The sequence below is a fragment of the Squalius cephalus genome, assembly GCF_949319135.1.
Source record: "Squalius cephalus genome assembly, chromosome: 4".
NCBI lineage: Eukaryota > Metazoa > Chordata > Actinopteri > Cypriniformes > Leuciscidae > Squalius > Squalius cephalus.
In genome coordinates this window covers 32,328,584-32,344,145 of record NC_137125.1, presented here as the reverse complement: position 1 = coordinate 32,344,145, position 15,562 = coordinate 32,328,584, and the positions used below count along the sequence as shown (strand labels likewise).

General features: G+C 38.4%; 1 protein-coding gene across 1 annotated transcript in view; it reads right to left on the bottom strand.

Moving 5' to 3' along the window:
* Positions 1 to 15,562, bottom strand: part of ptprr (protein tyrosine phosphatase receptor type R) — a 38,699-nt gene that overhangs the window by 22,346 nt on the left and 791 nt on the right. The window contains exons 2-3 of the mRNA XM_079868896.1: positions 14,763 to 15,055; positions 2,811 to 2,954 (exon numbers count right to left, since the gene is read on the bottom strand). Of these exons, the coding sequence (XP_079725022.1) occupies positions 2,811 to 2,954; positions 14,763 to 15,055 (437 nt within the window). The remainder of the gene's footprint in view (positions 1 to 2,810; positions 2,955 to 14,762; positions 15,056 to 15,562) is intronic.

Below are 15,562 nucleotides of genomic sequence, written 5' to 3'. Positions count from 1 at the left end.
AACAAAAATAAAGGCGGCAGCCCCTCACGGCCAACTCCCACACACACATAAACCAAACACAACGTAAAGTCCAGGCCTGGTCCTCTCTCATCCTTCACACTGTCGTTGCTCCTATTTTATGCTTCCATAGCTCCTCCACATTCTGAGGAATTAGATGTGGAGAGATTTCAGACAGGTGTTATTATTAGATCTGCCCCTGCCGCTGGGTATCTCTGGAAGCCCTTCCTATTTGTAGGCACCTTTGGGAGTGTTGGAGTCTAGAGACCCCATTTTTCCTTGTGTTTGACTGCAGTGCAGAACCCTCCCCCTGAGTCAGGTCCTCCAGTCCCTGGGATGAGCTCTTTCGACCTCGAGAACCCAACAGGAAGTTTTCTTTTTGCCCCAGTTCGAGGACCCTTTTTTGTCGTAAGGTACCTTCGGGAGTGTCTGGAGTTTCACATACTTCCGTGTGATCTGCCGACCAAGGAAGGCTAGGAGCTCCTCTGGTCTCTGGACCCCAACAGAAGGTGATTTGTTCACTTTGGGTGAACCTCTCCTGTTGTACGGCTGAGAGTGCTGGAGTCTAGAGACTAAATCATATTACAGGTTTTACAATGGTTGTAGCTGTTAGCTCCCATTGGTCATTTAGGATGAGCATGGAGTAGAACCTTCCCAGTTATGGGCAAGGTCCTCTGCTCCCTGTAATGAGCTTGTTCTGACTTCAGTATCATTCTGCTATAGACAGTGACATTGAGTGGTATGGCTCTCAGTGAGCCTCCTTGGTGGAACTGTCTTTGGTGGAGTAAAGAGTCGTCCTGCTGAGACCTCCGCTCCCCAGAGCTCCGCTTGGATAGCAGTATTGACTTGTAGAGCTCTTGTTGAGCTTTCTTGGTAAGCAGTCGTTAGCTTAGAGCGTATTTAGGCATCCTCTCGTTTTAGAGAGTTGTCCTGCCAAGGCCTCCATTCTTACAGCTCCGTCTGGGTGGTCACTCCAGGTTGAATGGCTTTCTGTGAGCCTCCTTGGTGGAACCACCGTTAGGGAAGCATTGTTAGGTTTCCTCTTGATTTAGAGAGTTGTCATGCTGAGACCTCCACTCCCTACAGCTCCGCATAAAATAACATGACAGTCGTACGGCTCCCTGTGAGCCTCCTTGGTGAGGTGGTCTTTTGCGTAGAGCGTAGTTAAGCTCCATCTCGCCATAGAGGGTCATGCTGAAGCCTCCGCCCTCAGAGCTCTGTTTAGTCAGTGGACTAGGTTGTAGGCTCTTTTTTAAGCCTCCTTGTTAAACTGTCGTCTGGGTGGGCATTGCTAGGCTTCCTCTCGTTCTAGAGAGTCATCCTGCTGAGGCCTCCACTGCCCAGAGCTCAGCTTGGATAGCAGTATGGAGTTGTCAGGCTCTTTTTGAGCCTCCTTGGTAAGCAGTCCTTAGTGTAGAACATAGCAGGCCTCCTCTCGCTTTAGAGAGTCGTCCTGCTGAGGCTTCTGTTCTTAGATACACCCCTTGGATACTATATCAGGTCATTGGCTCTCTGTTAGCCTCTTTGATGATATTGTTTTAGAGTGTTGCTAGGTCTCCTCTTGTTTTGAGAGTGGTTTTCCTGAGACCTCCATTCGTCAGGGGTATAGTGTCCCCTGAAGGGCCAGAATACCAGGCCCTGAGCTCTGCCCATGCAGTATGTATAGCCAGGGTTTTTAGCCCTAGGGAAGAGAGTCACTCTGGAGCAGGGAACTGTTACTTCGGACCTAGTTCCATGTCTAACCACGAAGTCATTGACTTTATGTCAGTTCTTACATTCCCTCTTCATTCTTTCAGCAGGTTGGAGTGGGCATTTCCTCCCCATAGCGTCTTAGGATGTAGAGCGAATTTCAATTCGATTGGAAACGCCTCAGGTTACGAATGTAACTATGATTCCCTGAGAAGGGGAACAAGACACTGCGTCTTGTTGCCATGCTTCGGGTATGCCTGCCCACATCTCCTTCAGACAAAGAAGCTGTTGATGTGTACTAAAGGTACCCTTTTAAACTCTGATCACACCGTTAGTGATGTCATAGGCTGTCACCCACCAATGTTATTGTCGTGATTAGGCACGTGCTTCAGACACCGGTCACGCTGTCAACACCGGTTCCCCATAGAGCCTTAGGACGCAGTGTCTCATTCCCCTTCCCAGGGAACCATGGTTACAGTTGTACCCTGAGACATTTTTCTTCAAATGTGACATGTGAATGTATTTTCTTAGATTAAAAGACATAGGGCGAAATGTATTTTTAAATGCTTTTAAAATATATATTTATATTTTCAAAAATGTTTTCAAAAATATACAAAAAATGTCCAAAAACATATTTATGTAAATATATTTTGAAATATATTTTAGCAATAGATATTTTGAAATATATATTTGAAAACATCCCATACGGCAAAAATAAATAAATAAATATTTCTGATCTGATCACAAGAGGTCAGAAACACTGTTGCTCAACACGAGTCTCTGATTTCAAAAATCACTTAGTACGTCAGTGCATGATGATAAAGGAGTAAAAAACATGATGAATCGCTCGCACGCACGCACTCACTCACTCACTCACTCACTCACTCACTCACTCACTCACACACCTCTGTATATAACATATATATGCTCACAGCAGCTCACAGTCCATACTTGCTATGCAGCAGCATTTGTATATTTTGTCCACCAAGACCAAATTCATTAATTTAACATGGTCATATCCATTAACACACTATAACTATACCAAGAGTTGTAATGACTGAAATGTATGTTTTGTAGTTTTACAGCTGACAGTAACTTCATGCAAGAGCAGTTAGGCCACAAACCTCAGTGGACGCCTCAGTGGTTGCAAGCGGCCCAGGGCTGTGGTGAAGGGTGTTGATGTTGAGCAACTGGATCATTTCCTCATGAGCCATTGGTTCTGATACTCCAACAGACGACACATACAGTTCTATGTCATCATTTTCCTCCTAAAACATGAAGAATGGTGTATGAACAATATCCTTTATAAGATATTTAGAATCAACAGAACGGTTTTAAAGCCCATGCAAAAATATATAGTACACAATGAATTTATCCTATATCCATTATACAGTTATTAACATGGAAGATTCTAGATTTTTATTATGTTTTTATTTATTTGTTGATAGAGCTTTGTATCAACATTATAAACTAGATTTTCTTGAAAATAGCAAATAAATATATCTCTATATATATATGCCTAGAATTGCACCTAAACTAACAAGACTTCACATTAATTGTGTTACCAAATTGCATATCTACACGGGTCTACAGGAAATATGGGCCAGGAGTGATTGGGGATTGTGCCCTCTGCTGGTGGGAACAGAAGCTATAGCCTCAGATCTTCCTGACAGAGGAACACCGACATCAAAGATCAGAAAATAACTTTTAAGACAAATCTTTCATTGACTCTCTCCCAAACCACAATGGGAACTGAGAGAGGTAGAAGAACAGGGACAACCCTGTTTGATGCAATGAAAGATTAAACGTTTGCAACACTGTAGAGGCCTCATATCATAAGGAATCACATTTTCCTTGATCTTTTGAGAAAAGATTATTGTTCAGTGAAAACGATGAAATGAAAGTCAAAACTTCCTCCTCAGTTAAAAAGAGCTTTTATTGAAACTGTGACAACTTCTGCAGCCTTCAGATCTCAGACAGATGAACATCAAAACACATGACCACATTTATATGTCAATAACGCCTACTGGATGATAAGTAACTTCACGGTGTCAGTTACTGTGAGGTAGGCAGTAGAATAGATGCTTTTTATTCGTAACAGCAGAACAACTATCAAAATAAAATTTGCATTCAATGTAAACAAGCAGTTTGGTTAATAGTAAGGGTGAGTGTGTGTAAAATGGTCTTTGAAAATTAAATAAATGATATGTTACTAAATTATCACTGTTTTAGTCATAAAAAACTAACATTATAACTTGACCCAAGATAAAAAAAATATATGATTATTCATGATAAAAATGGATGCACGGTATAATATTTTTAATATTAAATATATAAAAACATTTAATAATTTTACATATAATGATTGTAACAATAATAACAATATAAATATATGATTAAAATATACCTGCCATTCTACATGTAAACTACACAATCAAAATATGTCTGATTATGTGAATATAATGTTAAGCATAAAAAAGCTGTAGTGTGAGGGTACAGGAGAAATACTGCATTGTTTGACATGAGTTGATTTATTGAAATTTAATTTAAATTCATTTAAAATGTCTCTATCACCAGTGGTTAAAACATGCAACACCTACCGGATGTTGCATGTTTCTATAACTGAAATTTGGCAGCCACAAACATGCCACGAAAGTGGAGTATTGAGAAAGAAGATCACCCAAATTCCTTTTTTTTTTTATTTTTTTAAACAGAACACACTCCAGGAGAGCCAGCTGACGACGTCGATTGTCCTCCATCTGTTTTTCTTCTTAAATCACGTTGGATCTAGCATTGCCACCCGTCCCGGTTTTCCAGGATTGTTCTCTTTTTTGAGCGATTTATACGTGTTAACAAAGCTAGAACATTTTAAATGTAACATTTTGAGGATGTTTTGAGGATGTTGTTGATATAACAGATTATATAATGTTCTCAGTAAAACATTGGCACAATGTTCCATAATAACAGAGGAGGAACATTATCAGATCAACGTTTGTAAAATGTTATGAGGATGTCACTGAGACCTGAGATGATGGAGTGTTTTTTATGAAACGTTCTTGTAATGTGACGTGTTATGACATTTTAAATGTAACATTTAGCAAGCAAACACAATTATTGTTAAATTGACCTTGCTGGTCAGACAGCAGGCCAACAGGGTTCATGATGGAACATATGGTGCGTTTAAGTCCTGCTAGGAAGTTTGTATTCATGAGGTTTTACAATTTTTATTTTGTTTAATGTTTTAAATTAATTTATGAAGCCACTGTAAACTTTATCATCACATATTGTATTGTTATATGCTATCATATTTTGTGCAGGCATTAGCTTACTTCATAGTAAAAAATCCTGACAATGTCACTGCTAAACACCTAAGTATTGTGGTATTCCACAATGTTTCTCACTGACACACTCGTAACTCTTCAAGATCGGGTTTGGCTAACCCTAACCCTAACCTAATCCTGAGCTTCTTACTCATATTTTCATCATTGTGGTGGCGTTCATGTGCGTTCAACTTGTAAATACGATCTTTATGACATGACTTGAATGCACCTAGATCTATCTTAATTAGGGACAATCCATACAAACACTCTTTGCTAAAATACATTACAGACTGTCACAGTGAGAAGTTATTCATCCTGTATCAACGCTTAAGGCCTAACCACTGCAGTCAACACCTTGGAGTACCCATGCTGTTAAATGAAAGTCTGTAGACAAGGGGGGTTAGAGTTAGGGTTAACCTTAACCCTTAATTTCTAACCCAGACCCGGTGTCACAGACAGAGTTTAGATTAAGCCAGGATTAGGCCTTAGTGCATTTAATTAGCTTTTAAAAATGTGCCTTAGAAAAAAGAAAAAAGAAACATTACTGGTGTGCATCTTGAGACAAAACAATGGCACTGACATATTTTAAGATGTCAGTGCAAGTTGCTTTCAGGTAAAACAGCTCAAACATGCATTTTAGTCTGGGACTACAGGCTTAAGCCTTGCCTGTGAAACCCGGGGTATATGTTGCAACTTGTATAGAATTATGCCAATGTTAACAAAGTGTTGCGTTGGACAGAGGATTAACGCTAAACCAACAGGTTGTGTACGGTAACGGGGTGAAAAGCAAGTTGACATTATTAGGCATAAGTGTGTTTCTAAAGGAAAGGTCAATAATTTGTTAGAGTGCAAAAGGATCATTATGGGTCACATGAATGTAACTCTGTCACCATGATACCAATCCATTAGTTTTTCATGTAGGTATACAGAATTTTATATGAATACGCAATGTTTGCTCTGTTTAATATATAATATGTTTGCTCTTTTAAATTGCTGTTTAGCAGAGCAGTGGTATATATGTTGTTATATATGGTATATAAGTTATTGTAAGTTTAATTTTTAATCATGCACTGCAATGAAAACACAATTTAACCAACTGATTAAATATAACAGCCAGTTTACAAATGCAACTAAATAAATAGCACGTGTAATTTTTTTCATATTCTTTCTTTTAAAACCAAACATGTCATCTTTTCCTGTAATTGCAATGTTACCACACTATTGGCTGTCTCTTCGAGTTGTTTTGAGCATGATTGGTTATTCAGACTGTCATCCAGGAATCTGGCCAATGACAACTATGCGCGCCTTTACAGGTCAAGTTTGAATATCCGTCTGTTGGAGTGAGTGTGTGTGTGTTGCTGCTCGGGATCTTCAGTATAGCCTCCTTCGGTTCTGTGGCTTTTACATTGTTTAAAACATGGATTATTTTTCATCGTACTGTTACATTTTTATTTTGAGCGAGTTGCGGGATGTAAATGGACAACGAATTTTAACAACGTATACAACGGACATGTTGCAATCTGCGGAAGGTAAATAACTTTATTTTATATAAAAAAAAAATTCTGCTACATCAAATAAAAACGTGTTAAATTGAGAATCTAAACGCGATTAAAGCAATATCGATATTAGTACATATTTCAATGTATTAGGCGAATGTTATGTAAATATTGTCAGCTAACTTAATTTTTGATAAAAAAAAAAATAAAACTCAGCATAGGAGCTTTACAATGAGTGAACTGAGAACATTGTGTCTTTATACAGAGAGGAACGTGAACCACACTCCTTGACTCTAGAAGAATATGCAAACTAGGCTTTTGAAAATTGTTGATCGCGGGATATAGGCCTAACGTTACCGATCAGTCAAAATGATGAATCATCATAATGTTTTTGAGCTGGTGAGTAAAATTTTGCAAGCTTTTGCAAATGTCTCTTTTAGTAAGTAAATACAAATAGCTAATAATATTGCTGTGTATGTGTATGTTTCCCTCATTATCCAGGAAATTATCCAGCCACACGATCTTCACTTGCGGTGAGTATTGTCATAGTAAAATACCATAGACAGTATAAGAAGTAAAATACACGTGGAAAAGAGGCAGAACATGTAAACTCTGCTCAAAGGCACACTGGTTCAAACCCTCCAGACAATATTTTACCTATCTTCTTGATATGAGTTTACGGGCCTAGCTGACCCAAACATAAATGTTCTTTCAAAATGAAATTATTTAAAACGATTTACAGCGGGTTTTTTTGTGAAAATGTACTTCTAAAGTAGAATTTCCTGGTTTCAAATTAAACTGTTTCCTTCTACTGTTACTGTGTTTTCTTCATGGTTGTGTACTGTACATCCAATCCTGTGTCCGTAAACGGGTAAAAACGGGTAAAACAGTGGATTGGCCAATGCCAGGCATTTACTTTTATTTGATTGGAAGCTCAACTTATCGCCTATCCCCTAGCAACTGCCTGTGCTGTCGGTCGGTTGTGTTTGTTAACACAACAAAATCAGATGAGCCACCAGTGTCAAAGAAAAAACGATTTACAACCTACAACTAGGGGTGGGAATCACCAGAGGCACCACGATACGATATTATCCCGATACTTAGGTCACGATACGATATTATTGCGATTTTAAACATATTGCGATATTCTGCAATATATTGCGATTTATTACCTTTTTCCAACTTCGAATTATGTCCGCAAAGGAAAACTGTCAACATCTTTGTTCATGTCACATCAATTTTAATAATCTCCGTTAATAATCTGCGTTAATAATCTGTTACACAGAACTTTATTATATTAGGCTAAATATTAATCAAAAATGATTCACACCTTCACAAAATCCAAACATTCAGTGTAAGAGTAAAACAATGACATAACATTGTTTATAGTAAGTTAAGTTTATTTGATTCATATCTTATTTAGAGTTTTGAACTCGACAACCCAACTGCATTTACCGCAAACAGTCTAAACTAAAAGATTGTTTTGGTTGAATCGGTTCAAAGGAGTAGTTCGCGAAACGGACGTGTCATTAGCGGACTTGTACAACGCGTGTGATTATCCCGGCAGTCAGGACATCGCACAAGATTTGTCAACACAGAAAACATTTCATCATTGGATTTTGTTTTGTTTATTGAAAGTGTTTTTCATGTCAGCTGAATGTGCGGAACGCTTTTCAGAGAAGATAAGGCAACGTAAAAGTTTTTCTTCTTTTTTTTTGCACAACACCCAGCAGTAATTCAGGGGAAAAATACCCGAATGCTGCACGTGAAACTTCGGTCTTCCGATCTTTTACCATCGAGTCAATTCTCAATTGATTTTGATTAATATGCGCGAGGGAGCGAGAGAGAGCAAGACAGTTTGAAGACGGCGAGGGTGCGCGCGCGCGCGACCGGGGCTCTCTCTGCTCGTTCTTTCAGTAATATGCGCATTATCGCAAGCGCAGCAGTCATGTACAACACTCACCGATCAAATAAGACTTTGGCGAGACAAAAAATTGCTTGTGAGAGAGACGCGTGAGTGACAGAGAGACGGAGGGAGAGCAGGGAAAGGAAATGCAGCTGAATGAATATGCTGCGTGTTTTCTCATGTGTAATTTAAATAATAAAAGATCGATACTTGGCGCCCGTGTATCGATACAGTATTGCCACAGAAAATATCGCGATACTATGCAGTATCGATTTTTTCCCCCACCCCTACCTACAACTCAGACTGGGCGACTCAGACAACTCTGTGTCAGGACAAATATAGGTAAGAGGGGCAATAGGGAGTCCTACAACTGTTAACATAGTATATTTGCAAATATGGGTTGAGTGTCCCGGTTTTTCACAAATCAAAGGTGGCAACCCTAGTTGGATCTCGCGAGTCTCCATGGGATCTCGTCTCACTGTGAAATCGTTCCAACAATCAACAAGTGTGTGGTCTCGTGGTTCCGGCTGAATCATCTAGTGTGTGCATTCAGAGGATTATAATTCTAAAAATCGGTTGAAACTGTCATCTGTGTTCTGTCACAGTTTTAAAATCGGTTAAAATTTAAAAATCATCTAGTGTGTCCCAGGCCTTAGTTACTGATTGTTTCTATGGTTACTGATTATGTTCTTCACCTGTGTCTTATTTAGTTGCTAATTTTCTCTTGTATATATTGCCCCGTGTTTCTACCTTGAGTTGCTAGTAATTGTCTTTGTTAAGTTTGTAAAGTTGCCAAGTTGCAACTCACCAGCGGATTTCCTTCTTTGTTTTGTTAAAGGTGAAGTATGTAGTTTTAATTACAAAAATAAAGCATATTTTCAACCAACCTTGAAAGCACCCTTTTCGTGCGTCGAGCCTCCACCAACTCAAACATCACAAAAACAGAACTTACAGGTGCAGCTCCTATGGGTGAATCAGAATTAATAATGGGTTCTATTTGCTTTTGTCACGCCACGCCGCTTGCAACCAGTGAAATGTGTGTTGTTTTAATAAACAGAGTGTAATTCCACATGTTGGAAAAAAGAATACATATAGTGTTTAATAACAACTACAATCCTGTATTTTTATTCTTGACCCTGTTTTGATTTAAAGCAAATGTAGTCGTGGAGTGGATTCCATTAATTCCTACGGTGGGAGAGTTGGAGTCAACCCTGAAACCCCTGGAATCAAACCTCCTTATATGAAATACAACAGCTGTATCCGAAACCCCCTATACCCTCATTTACTATTCCCTACATAACTCCACTAATATAGTCCACTGAGGGAGTGAATAAAAAGTTCTGCAGATGTCCATTATGGGAGTGAATAAGTGAACTCAATCTTTTTTGGACGCCACTAAAAATGGCTGTCTTCTCAATTAGTGCACTAAATAAGTGTATAGGGGGCGATTTTGGACACAGCTAAGAGTTATACTATGTACAAAGGCTAGGACACAGGTACAAACCATGAGGGACTAATGTGGAGAAACTAAAAGTCCACATAACGATCACAGAAAACAGGGCAATCATGACATAAGCAAGGTCGATGTTGATTTCATGTTGACTTTAATTACCACCCACACTGAAGTAGTTCTCAAACCTGCATTAATTTTGACAGGCAAATTGCAATGACCTTTTGTGTACTGAGCACATCCCATATTAAGCTTCACCGGCATTAAAGCAAATAAATATATAAATGCGTGACTCTCACAGGCAGTGCTGTGAGCTGAAGTGGTGATATATGCGAGCTGTGATTGATTTTTTTGGACACCTCGTGGGAGTGTGGAAGCTTCCAGAGGTCTCGCATCAGGTGCATTAGTGTAATTAGCTCTGAGGGTGAAAGAGTTCATCTCACTCCACCATAAAACACATCCTCCTCACTGTAATACTCGCATAAACACATTATTTAATCTGGTACGTATAGACAGTTGCCAAATGTTCAGCGCCAAACTTAATGTCAAACCTATTCATCTTTACGAAAGGTGTTGCTACAGCAAGTATATCTATTAATGTTACTCATATACCTAAACTACCATATAAAATAAAACACCTTAAATCATGCAAATCACTGAGGAGAAGTGTGTTGTTTCTTTAGTCAACATGAAATTAAAATCTATTTTCTAAATGCATATTGTAGATCATATTGTAAACAATTCACCTTTGAATATGTTTGATTTTTTTTTTTCCTCTTAAAGTTTAATCAAAATATCTTAATAACTGGATCTTGCAGTGAAAACAACAGATTTTTCTCCAATCATTTAAGTCCACTTTAACCTGCCCCTGCAAGCTCACATTCATCTGCCTCCATTTTTAAGTCCAATGCCCACATCTCAAAATTAAATCAATAGCCAATGCATAAAACCAAGTTCCCACAAGTTTCAAGTTTCTTTTGATAATCCATTACACTCGGATATGATACAATACAGAAGAAAAGATATGTACTGTAGCTTGTGTTTCATTGCAACTTTAAGTGAACCGACTTACGATTTTCATATGGTGGACAGTGAAATATAAGCACTACATTACAATATTGTGTCACTCTCTAAAAAAGTAACTAATTGCATTACTTAGTTACTTTTTATGGAAAGTAATGTGGTTTTTGTGTTACTTTTTCAAAGCTGGGCTGGGCTTGCTTGTTGTTGTTTTTTTAATAACAAAAAAAAAATTAAAGGCCCTTTCATACCAAAAGTGAAATGAATAAGCCTCAGGCTGAAGTAAATGCAAATTCACGCCTGTACAAACTTTTCAGCTATCCAGCTGACACGGAAGAAGAAAGTTCAACACTCTTACTTCAGCAATAATAACAAAAAAATGAAACAGAAATGTAATGTTTACCTCAAGTAATTTTTGCTTATTTTTATGTCGGCAATGAAGACACTGGTTAATAAAGTGAGATTAAATAAATAACGTATATTTGTGTAATTTAACATATTTAATTATTGCAGGTTTGCGTAAGAGTTTGCATTTGACTGTATTTATTCATTTTGAGGTTTCATACCGAATCGATCAAGAGACGATGATGTCATGCACATGCATATTACGTGTTCAATCTACAGTATTTCATCGCCATCTAATGGCCTGGCAGCAGAATACAGCGTTTTTAGTCGTTTTCGCGGATCCGTGTGAATGGGGATCGTTTTGACAATGATGTCGCATGTACGTGGAAAACTCGAAGGAAAAACATCTCAGTTTTAAGCATAACGTTGTCGAGTAAACATACCCGTAGTGTGTTGAAAGAATGAAAGTATTGCTTTAAGTGGGTGCTCTAGCACCCAGGGAAACACGGGAGTATGATGCAAGTATCCGTGATTGAATCAAACATCTGTAAACAAAGCAAAACAATGGAGAACAAATATAGTAAAGTAGACATCAGATGACAAGTTTGTTATTTCCAACAATAATCTAACTGTCACGGGTGGTAGCAGGAAGGTAGACGAAGATGATGAATATAATTCCAACACGAAGTTTAATGACGATAATACAAAGAATAAACAGACTGGAAGGGCAACACACACTAAATGCAACATAGACCGAACAGAGAATGAATGTGAGGGATCAACTTATAAAGCAAACACAAACGAGGATAATTAATAGGACACAGCTGAAACCAATGAACACAAATGAGGAGCTGGAAAACTGAACAAAGGAACACATGATTAGAATGAAAACAAAATGAAAGTCCATGATGATAATGGTGACATGTCGCCCCCTCTGGCAAGGCGTGACCTCGCACCGTGGCAGAACAGAGAAGGGCCTTTGGAGGAGGACGAGGAGATGGCGAAACGATGCAGGGAGGCTGAAGTGAAGGGATGGAGGCAGGATGTGGTGAAGGGCTGGTGACGACGAGACCCAGATGTTGAGGGTGAAGAAAGTCCGATGGCGCAGACCCAGAGCTCCCCAGAGCCGACAGCCCACGGCGCAGGCGAATGCGGGAGGAGCCTAGATGTAGAAGGCGTGGCTGCCGACATCAGACAGTGGCGATGCTGAAGGGAGAAAGGAGCCCGCTGCAGCCATAGGGGAAAAGGGACGTAGCGGATGGCCTGTATGTCCGTGGCATAAGTGGAGCGACGCCTGACCAAGGGGGAGCCGGTGGGACGGAGCAGAAGTTACTCCTTCATTACAACGTCTTTAACAACGATTCCATATTTTTTAACCAACGTGGTTCAAACAACGGATGTTACAAAGTCACTACAGTTTCGAGAAAAAGTCATGACTAGCTAGTTAATTTCTCCAAATGTATTGTACTATGGTACTTAAGCAGAATTCACTGTGCATTGTCATTGTACATCAAACGCACCCCACAATAACCACCTAGCAAACACCCAGAACACCCTAGCAACATTGCTGGCACCTTGCCTGGCCACATCTGGCAACTTGTTTTGATCCAGTCAGTAACATGCTTATTTCAGTGATTAAGACACGCAGGTTTATGTTCGGAATTAAGTATGAACACCTGCAATTCTAACATTGTATCAAGGATCAATACAGAAAAATATTGATTTTTTTTTTACTTCAAATTAAACCTTAAGAGGGGAAAATAAACGGACTCTCATTCAAACAGAGAAAGCTGATTGAGAGACCACTAAACACACTATATAAAAGGCATGTGCAGGTATGTGTGTACGTCTTTAAAAATATGTGGCAAACATTTCATTTATCTGATCTCACCCTTTTCAAATTAAAGGGTTAGTTCATCCAAAAATTTAAATTCTGTCATTAATCACTAGGCTTGTCTCGATAACTACTTTTTTTTTTGCGATATATATCGTCCCAGAAATAATTGTGATAAACGATATTATTGTCATTTTAAGACCATTTTATGCCACTGAATATATAATCCTAATATAACAGCATAATAATGCAAGTAGGCCTACACACTTTCAAATGACAACCTTTTAATTATTTAGATCATGGAAATTAAGGGTCAAAAATATATTATCCTAAATAAAAATAAAAAAACTTTAATAAATAGTAAATAAATAAAAAAAGTGCAAAGTAACAAGTAGAAAAAAAAAAAAACTTGCAAATGCACAAAAGGTACTTATGGAGATTTTCCATTTGCAGATTTTCCCTGACCTTCTTTTCTCAGTAAAGCACTATTGCCAAAAACACAAACCCTACTTAGCAGTCAGATGTCCGTATGAACAAAGGCAAAGATGTCTCAACTTGCCATATTTCTAGAGACGTGTTTTTAAAAAATTGAACTTCTTTTAACTTGAGCGCCACATGTGTTATTATGCATGAGATGCTGCAAAAAAGTGCAACGGTCAAACATGTCTGTTTACATAGAAAAACAATGGAAAAACACTAATGAAATTCTCTGTGAAAATGAACTAGACACTCTCAACTGCTGCGTCCCTTGTGAAACGGCCTTAACACTCGCTGTTAGTGTGCACCATTTACATTTATATTTACATCAGAACAGGGAATTGCGCCTTTGAAATCGAGTCCATTTGGACTTATTCTTCGAATCTGTCTGTAGTTGTTAGGAAAACACTACAACGCCTCAAATGGCGCCTTTCCTTTTTACCTGTTGATGACCGCTCTGTGTATGAAGGAACTGCCCGAGCATTGATAAAATCTTAAAGCTTTCTGTCCCTCCATTGACAGCTACGCAACTACCACTTTGACGCTTCAAAAAGTTCATGAAGAGATCATAAAAGTCCAACATTTTCTGAAGAGACTTGATCGCTGTATATGATGAACAGATTGAATTTAGGCTTTTATTCACATATAAACATTCATTAACTCACACATCAGTTGTGATAAACGGAAGCTGAAGCATATTCGCCTGACGTGTGAGAACCAATGATGTTCATTCTCGTGTTACGCAGCATGTTTGAGCTTCCGCAAGAGGTTTGTTCTCGTGCGTCAAGCATGTTCGGTTGAGCTTCTGTTTATGTTTCACTGATCAATGTTTATATGTGAATAAAAACCTAAATTAAATCTGTTAAATCTGTATCCTATAAAGTGATTGTCTCTTCAGAAAATTTGGACTAAACCCCTCAATTCATATGGATTAGTTTTACAATCTCTTTATGAACTTTTTGAAGCGACAAAGTGGTAGTTGCATATTGTCAATGAAGGGACAGAAGAAAACTTCTTTATCTGTGTTCTTTAAAGATCTTTATTTGTGTTCTGAAGATGAACAAAAAAGTCTTATAGGTTTGGAATGACAGGCTTGGTGAGTAAATGATGACAGAATAAAAAAATGTGTGTGAACTATCCCTTCAATTCGACACCCCTGGCTTCTAATACATTTTTTGCACTAAAATTTAAAAGTAACTAAAAAATCTCAATGTGTGTAGGATCTCACCATTGTGACCGTGTGGTGGGCAGACACAGGCTTGTTCTCCACACGGTCGATGTTTTGCATTAGGCTGAGGTCTGACTGCCTCTGTGGAGCTCTTTGGAAATGGGATTCTAGAAACACTGCAGGCATCAGCTTGGCCAACCGACCACGGGACTGAGTCTGAAGCAATTCCCCATGAAATCCCAAAGCCTTTCCCTGGCTGAGGACACCCGTGTGCTGATGCACGAGGCCAGTCAATCCATTAGCTATGCGTCGATGCGGTCTCTGATAAACTTCATCGTCCTCAGAGATGCCCCCTGAAACAAGAGTTTCACGTCACAACTGTTTCTATATAGCATAATGACTGGAATACTGTATTAAACCAATTTCAATCCAGGGCCACAACAGTACATTTTATAATATATATTTTTTGCATATTGAATAAAACTTTTGTTGTCTTGTTTTGTAAATATGCACATGAAAACACAAGTGAATAACTTCAATAACTCAACATTGTAATGAAATCTGACTGACTGGATGTAAGAATGTAAAAAAGAGTGTAAGAATGTAAAATAGGCTATCTAGTGATAATGCGTAAAGGAAACAATTTTGATGTCCGATACAAATGAAACCTGGACCACTTGGAGCCAAGAAAACCTGAGAATCCAATTAAAATAAATGGCATTCACTCTTAAAAATGAAGGTTCTTTATTGGCATCTATGGTTCCATGAAGAACTTTTAATATCCATTATAAATATATTTAAGAGTGTCGATGAACCCAAAGATGACAATAAATGCATTTTATTTATTTATTTTTCCTTTT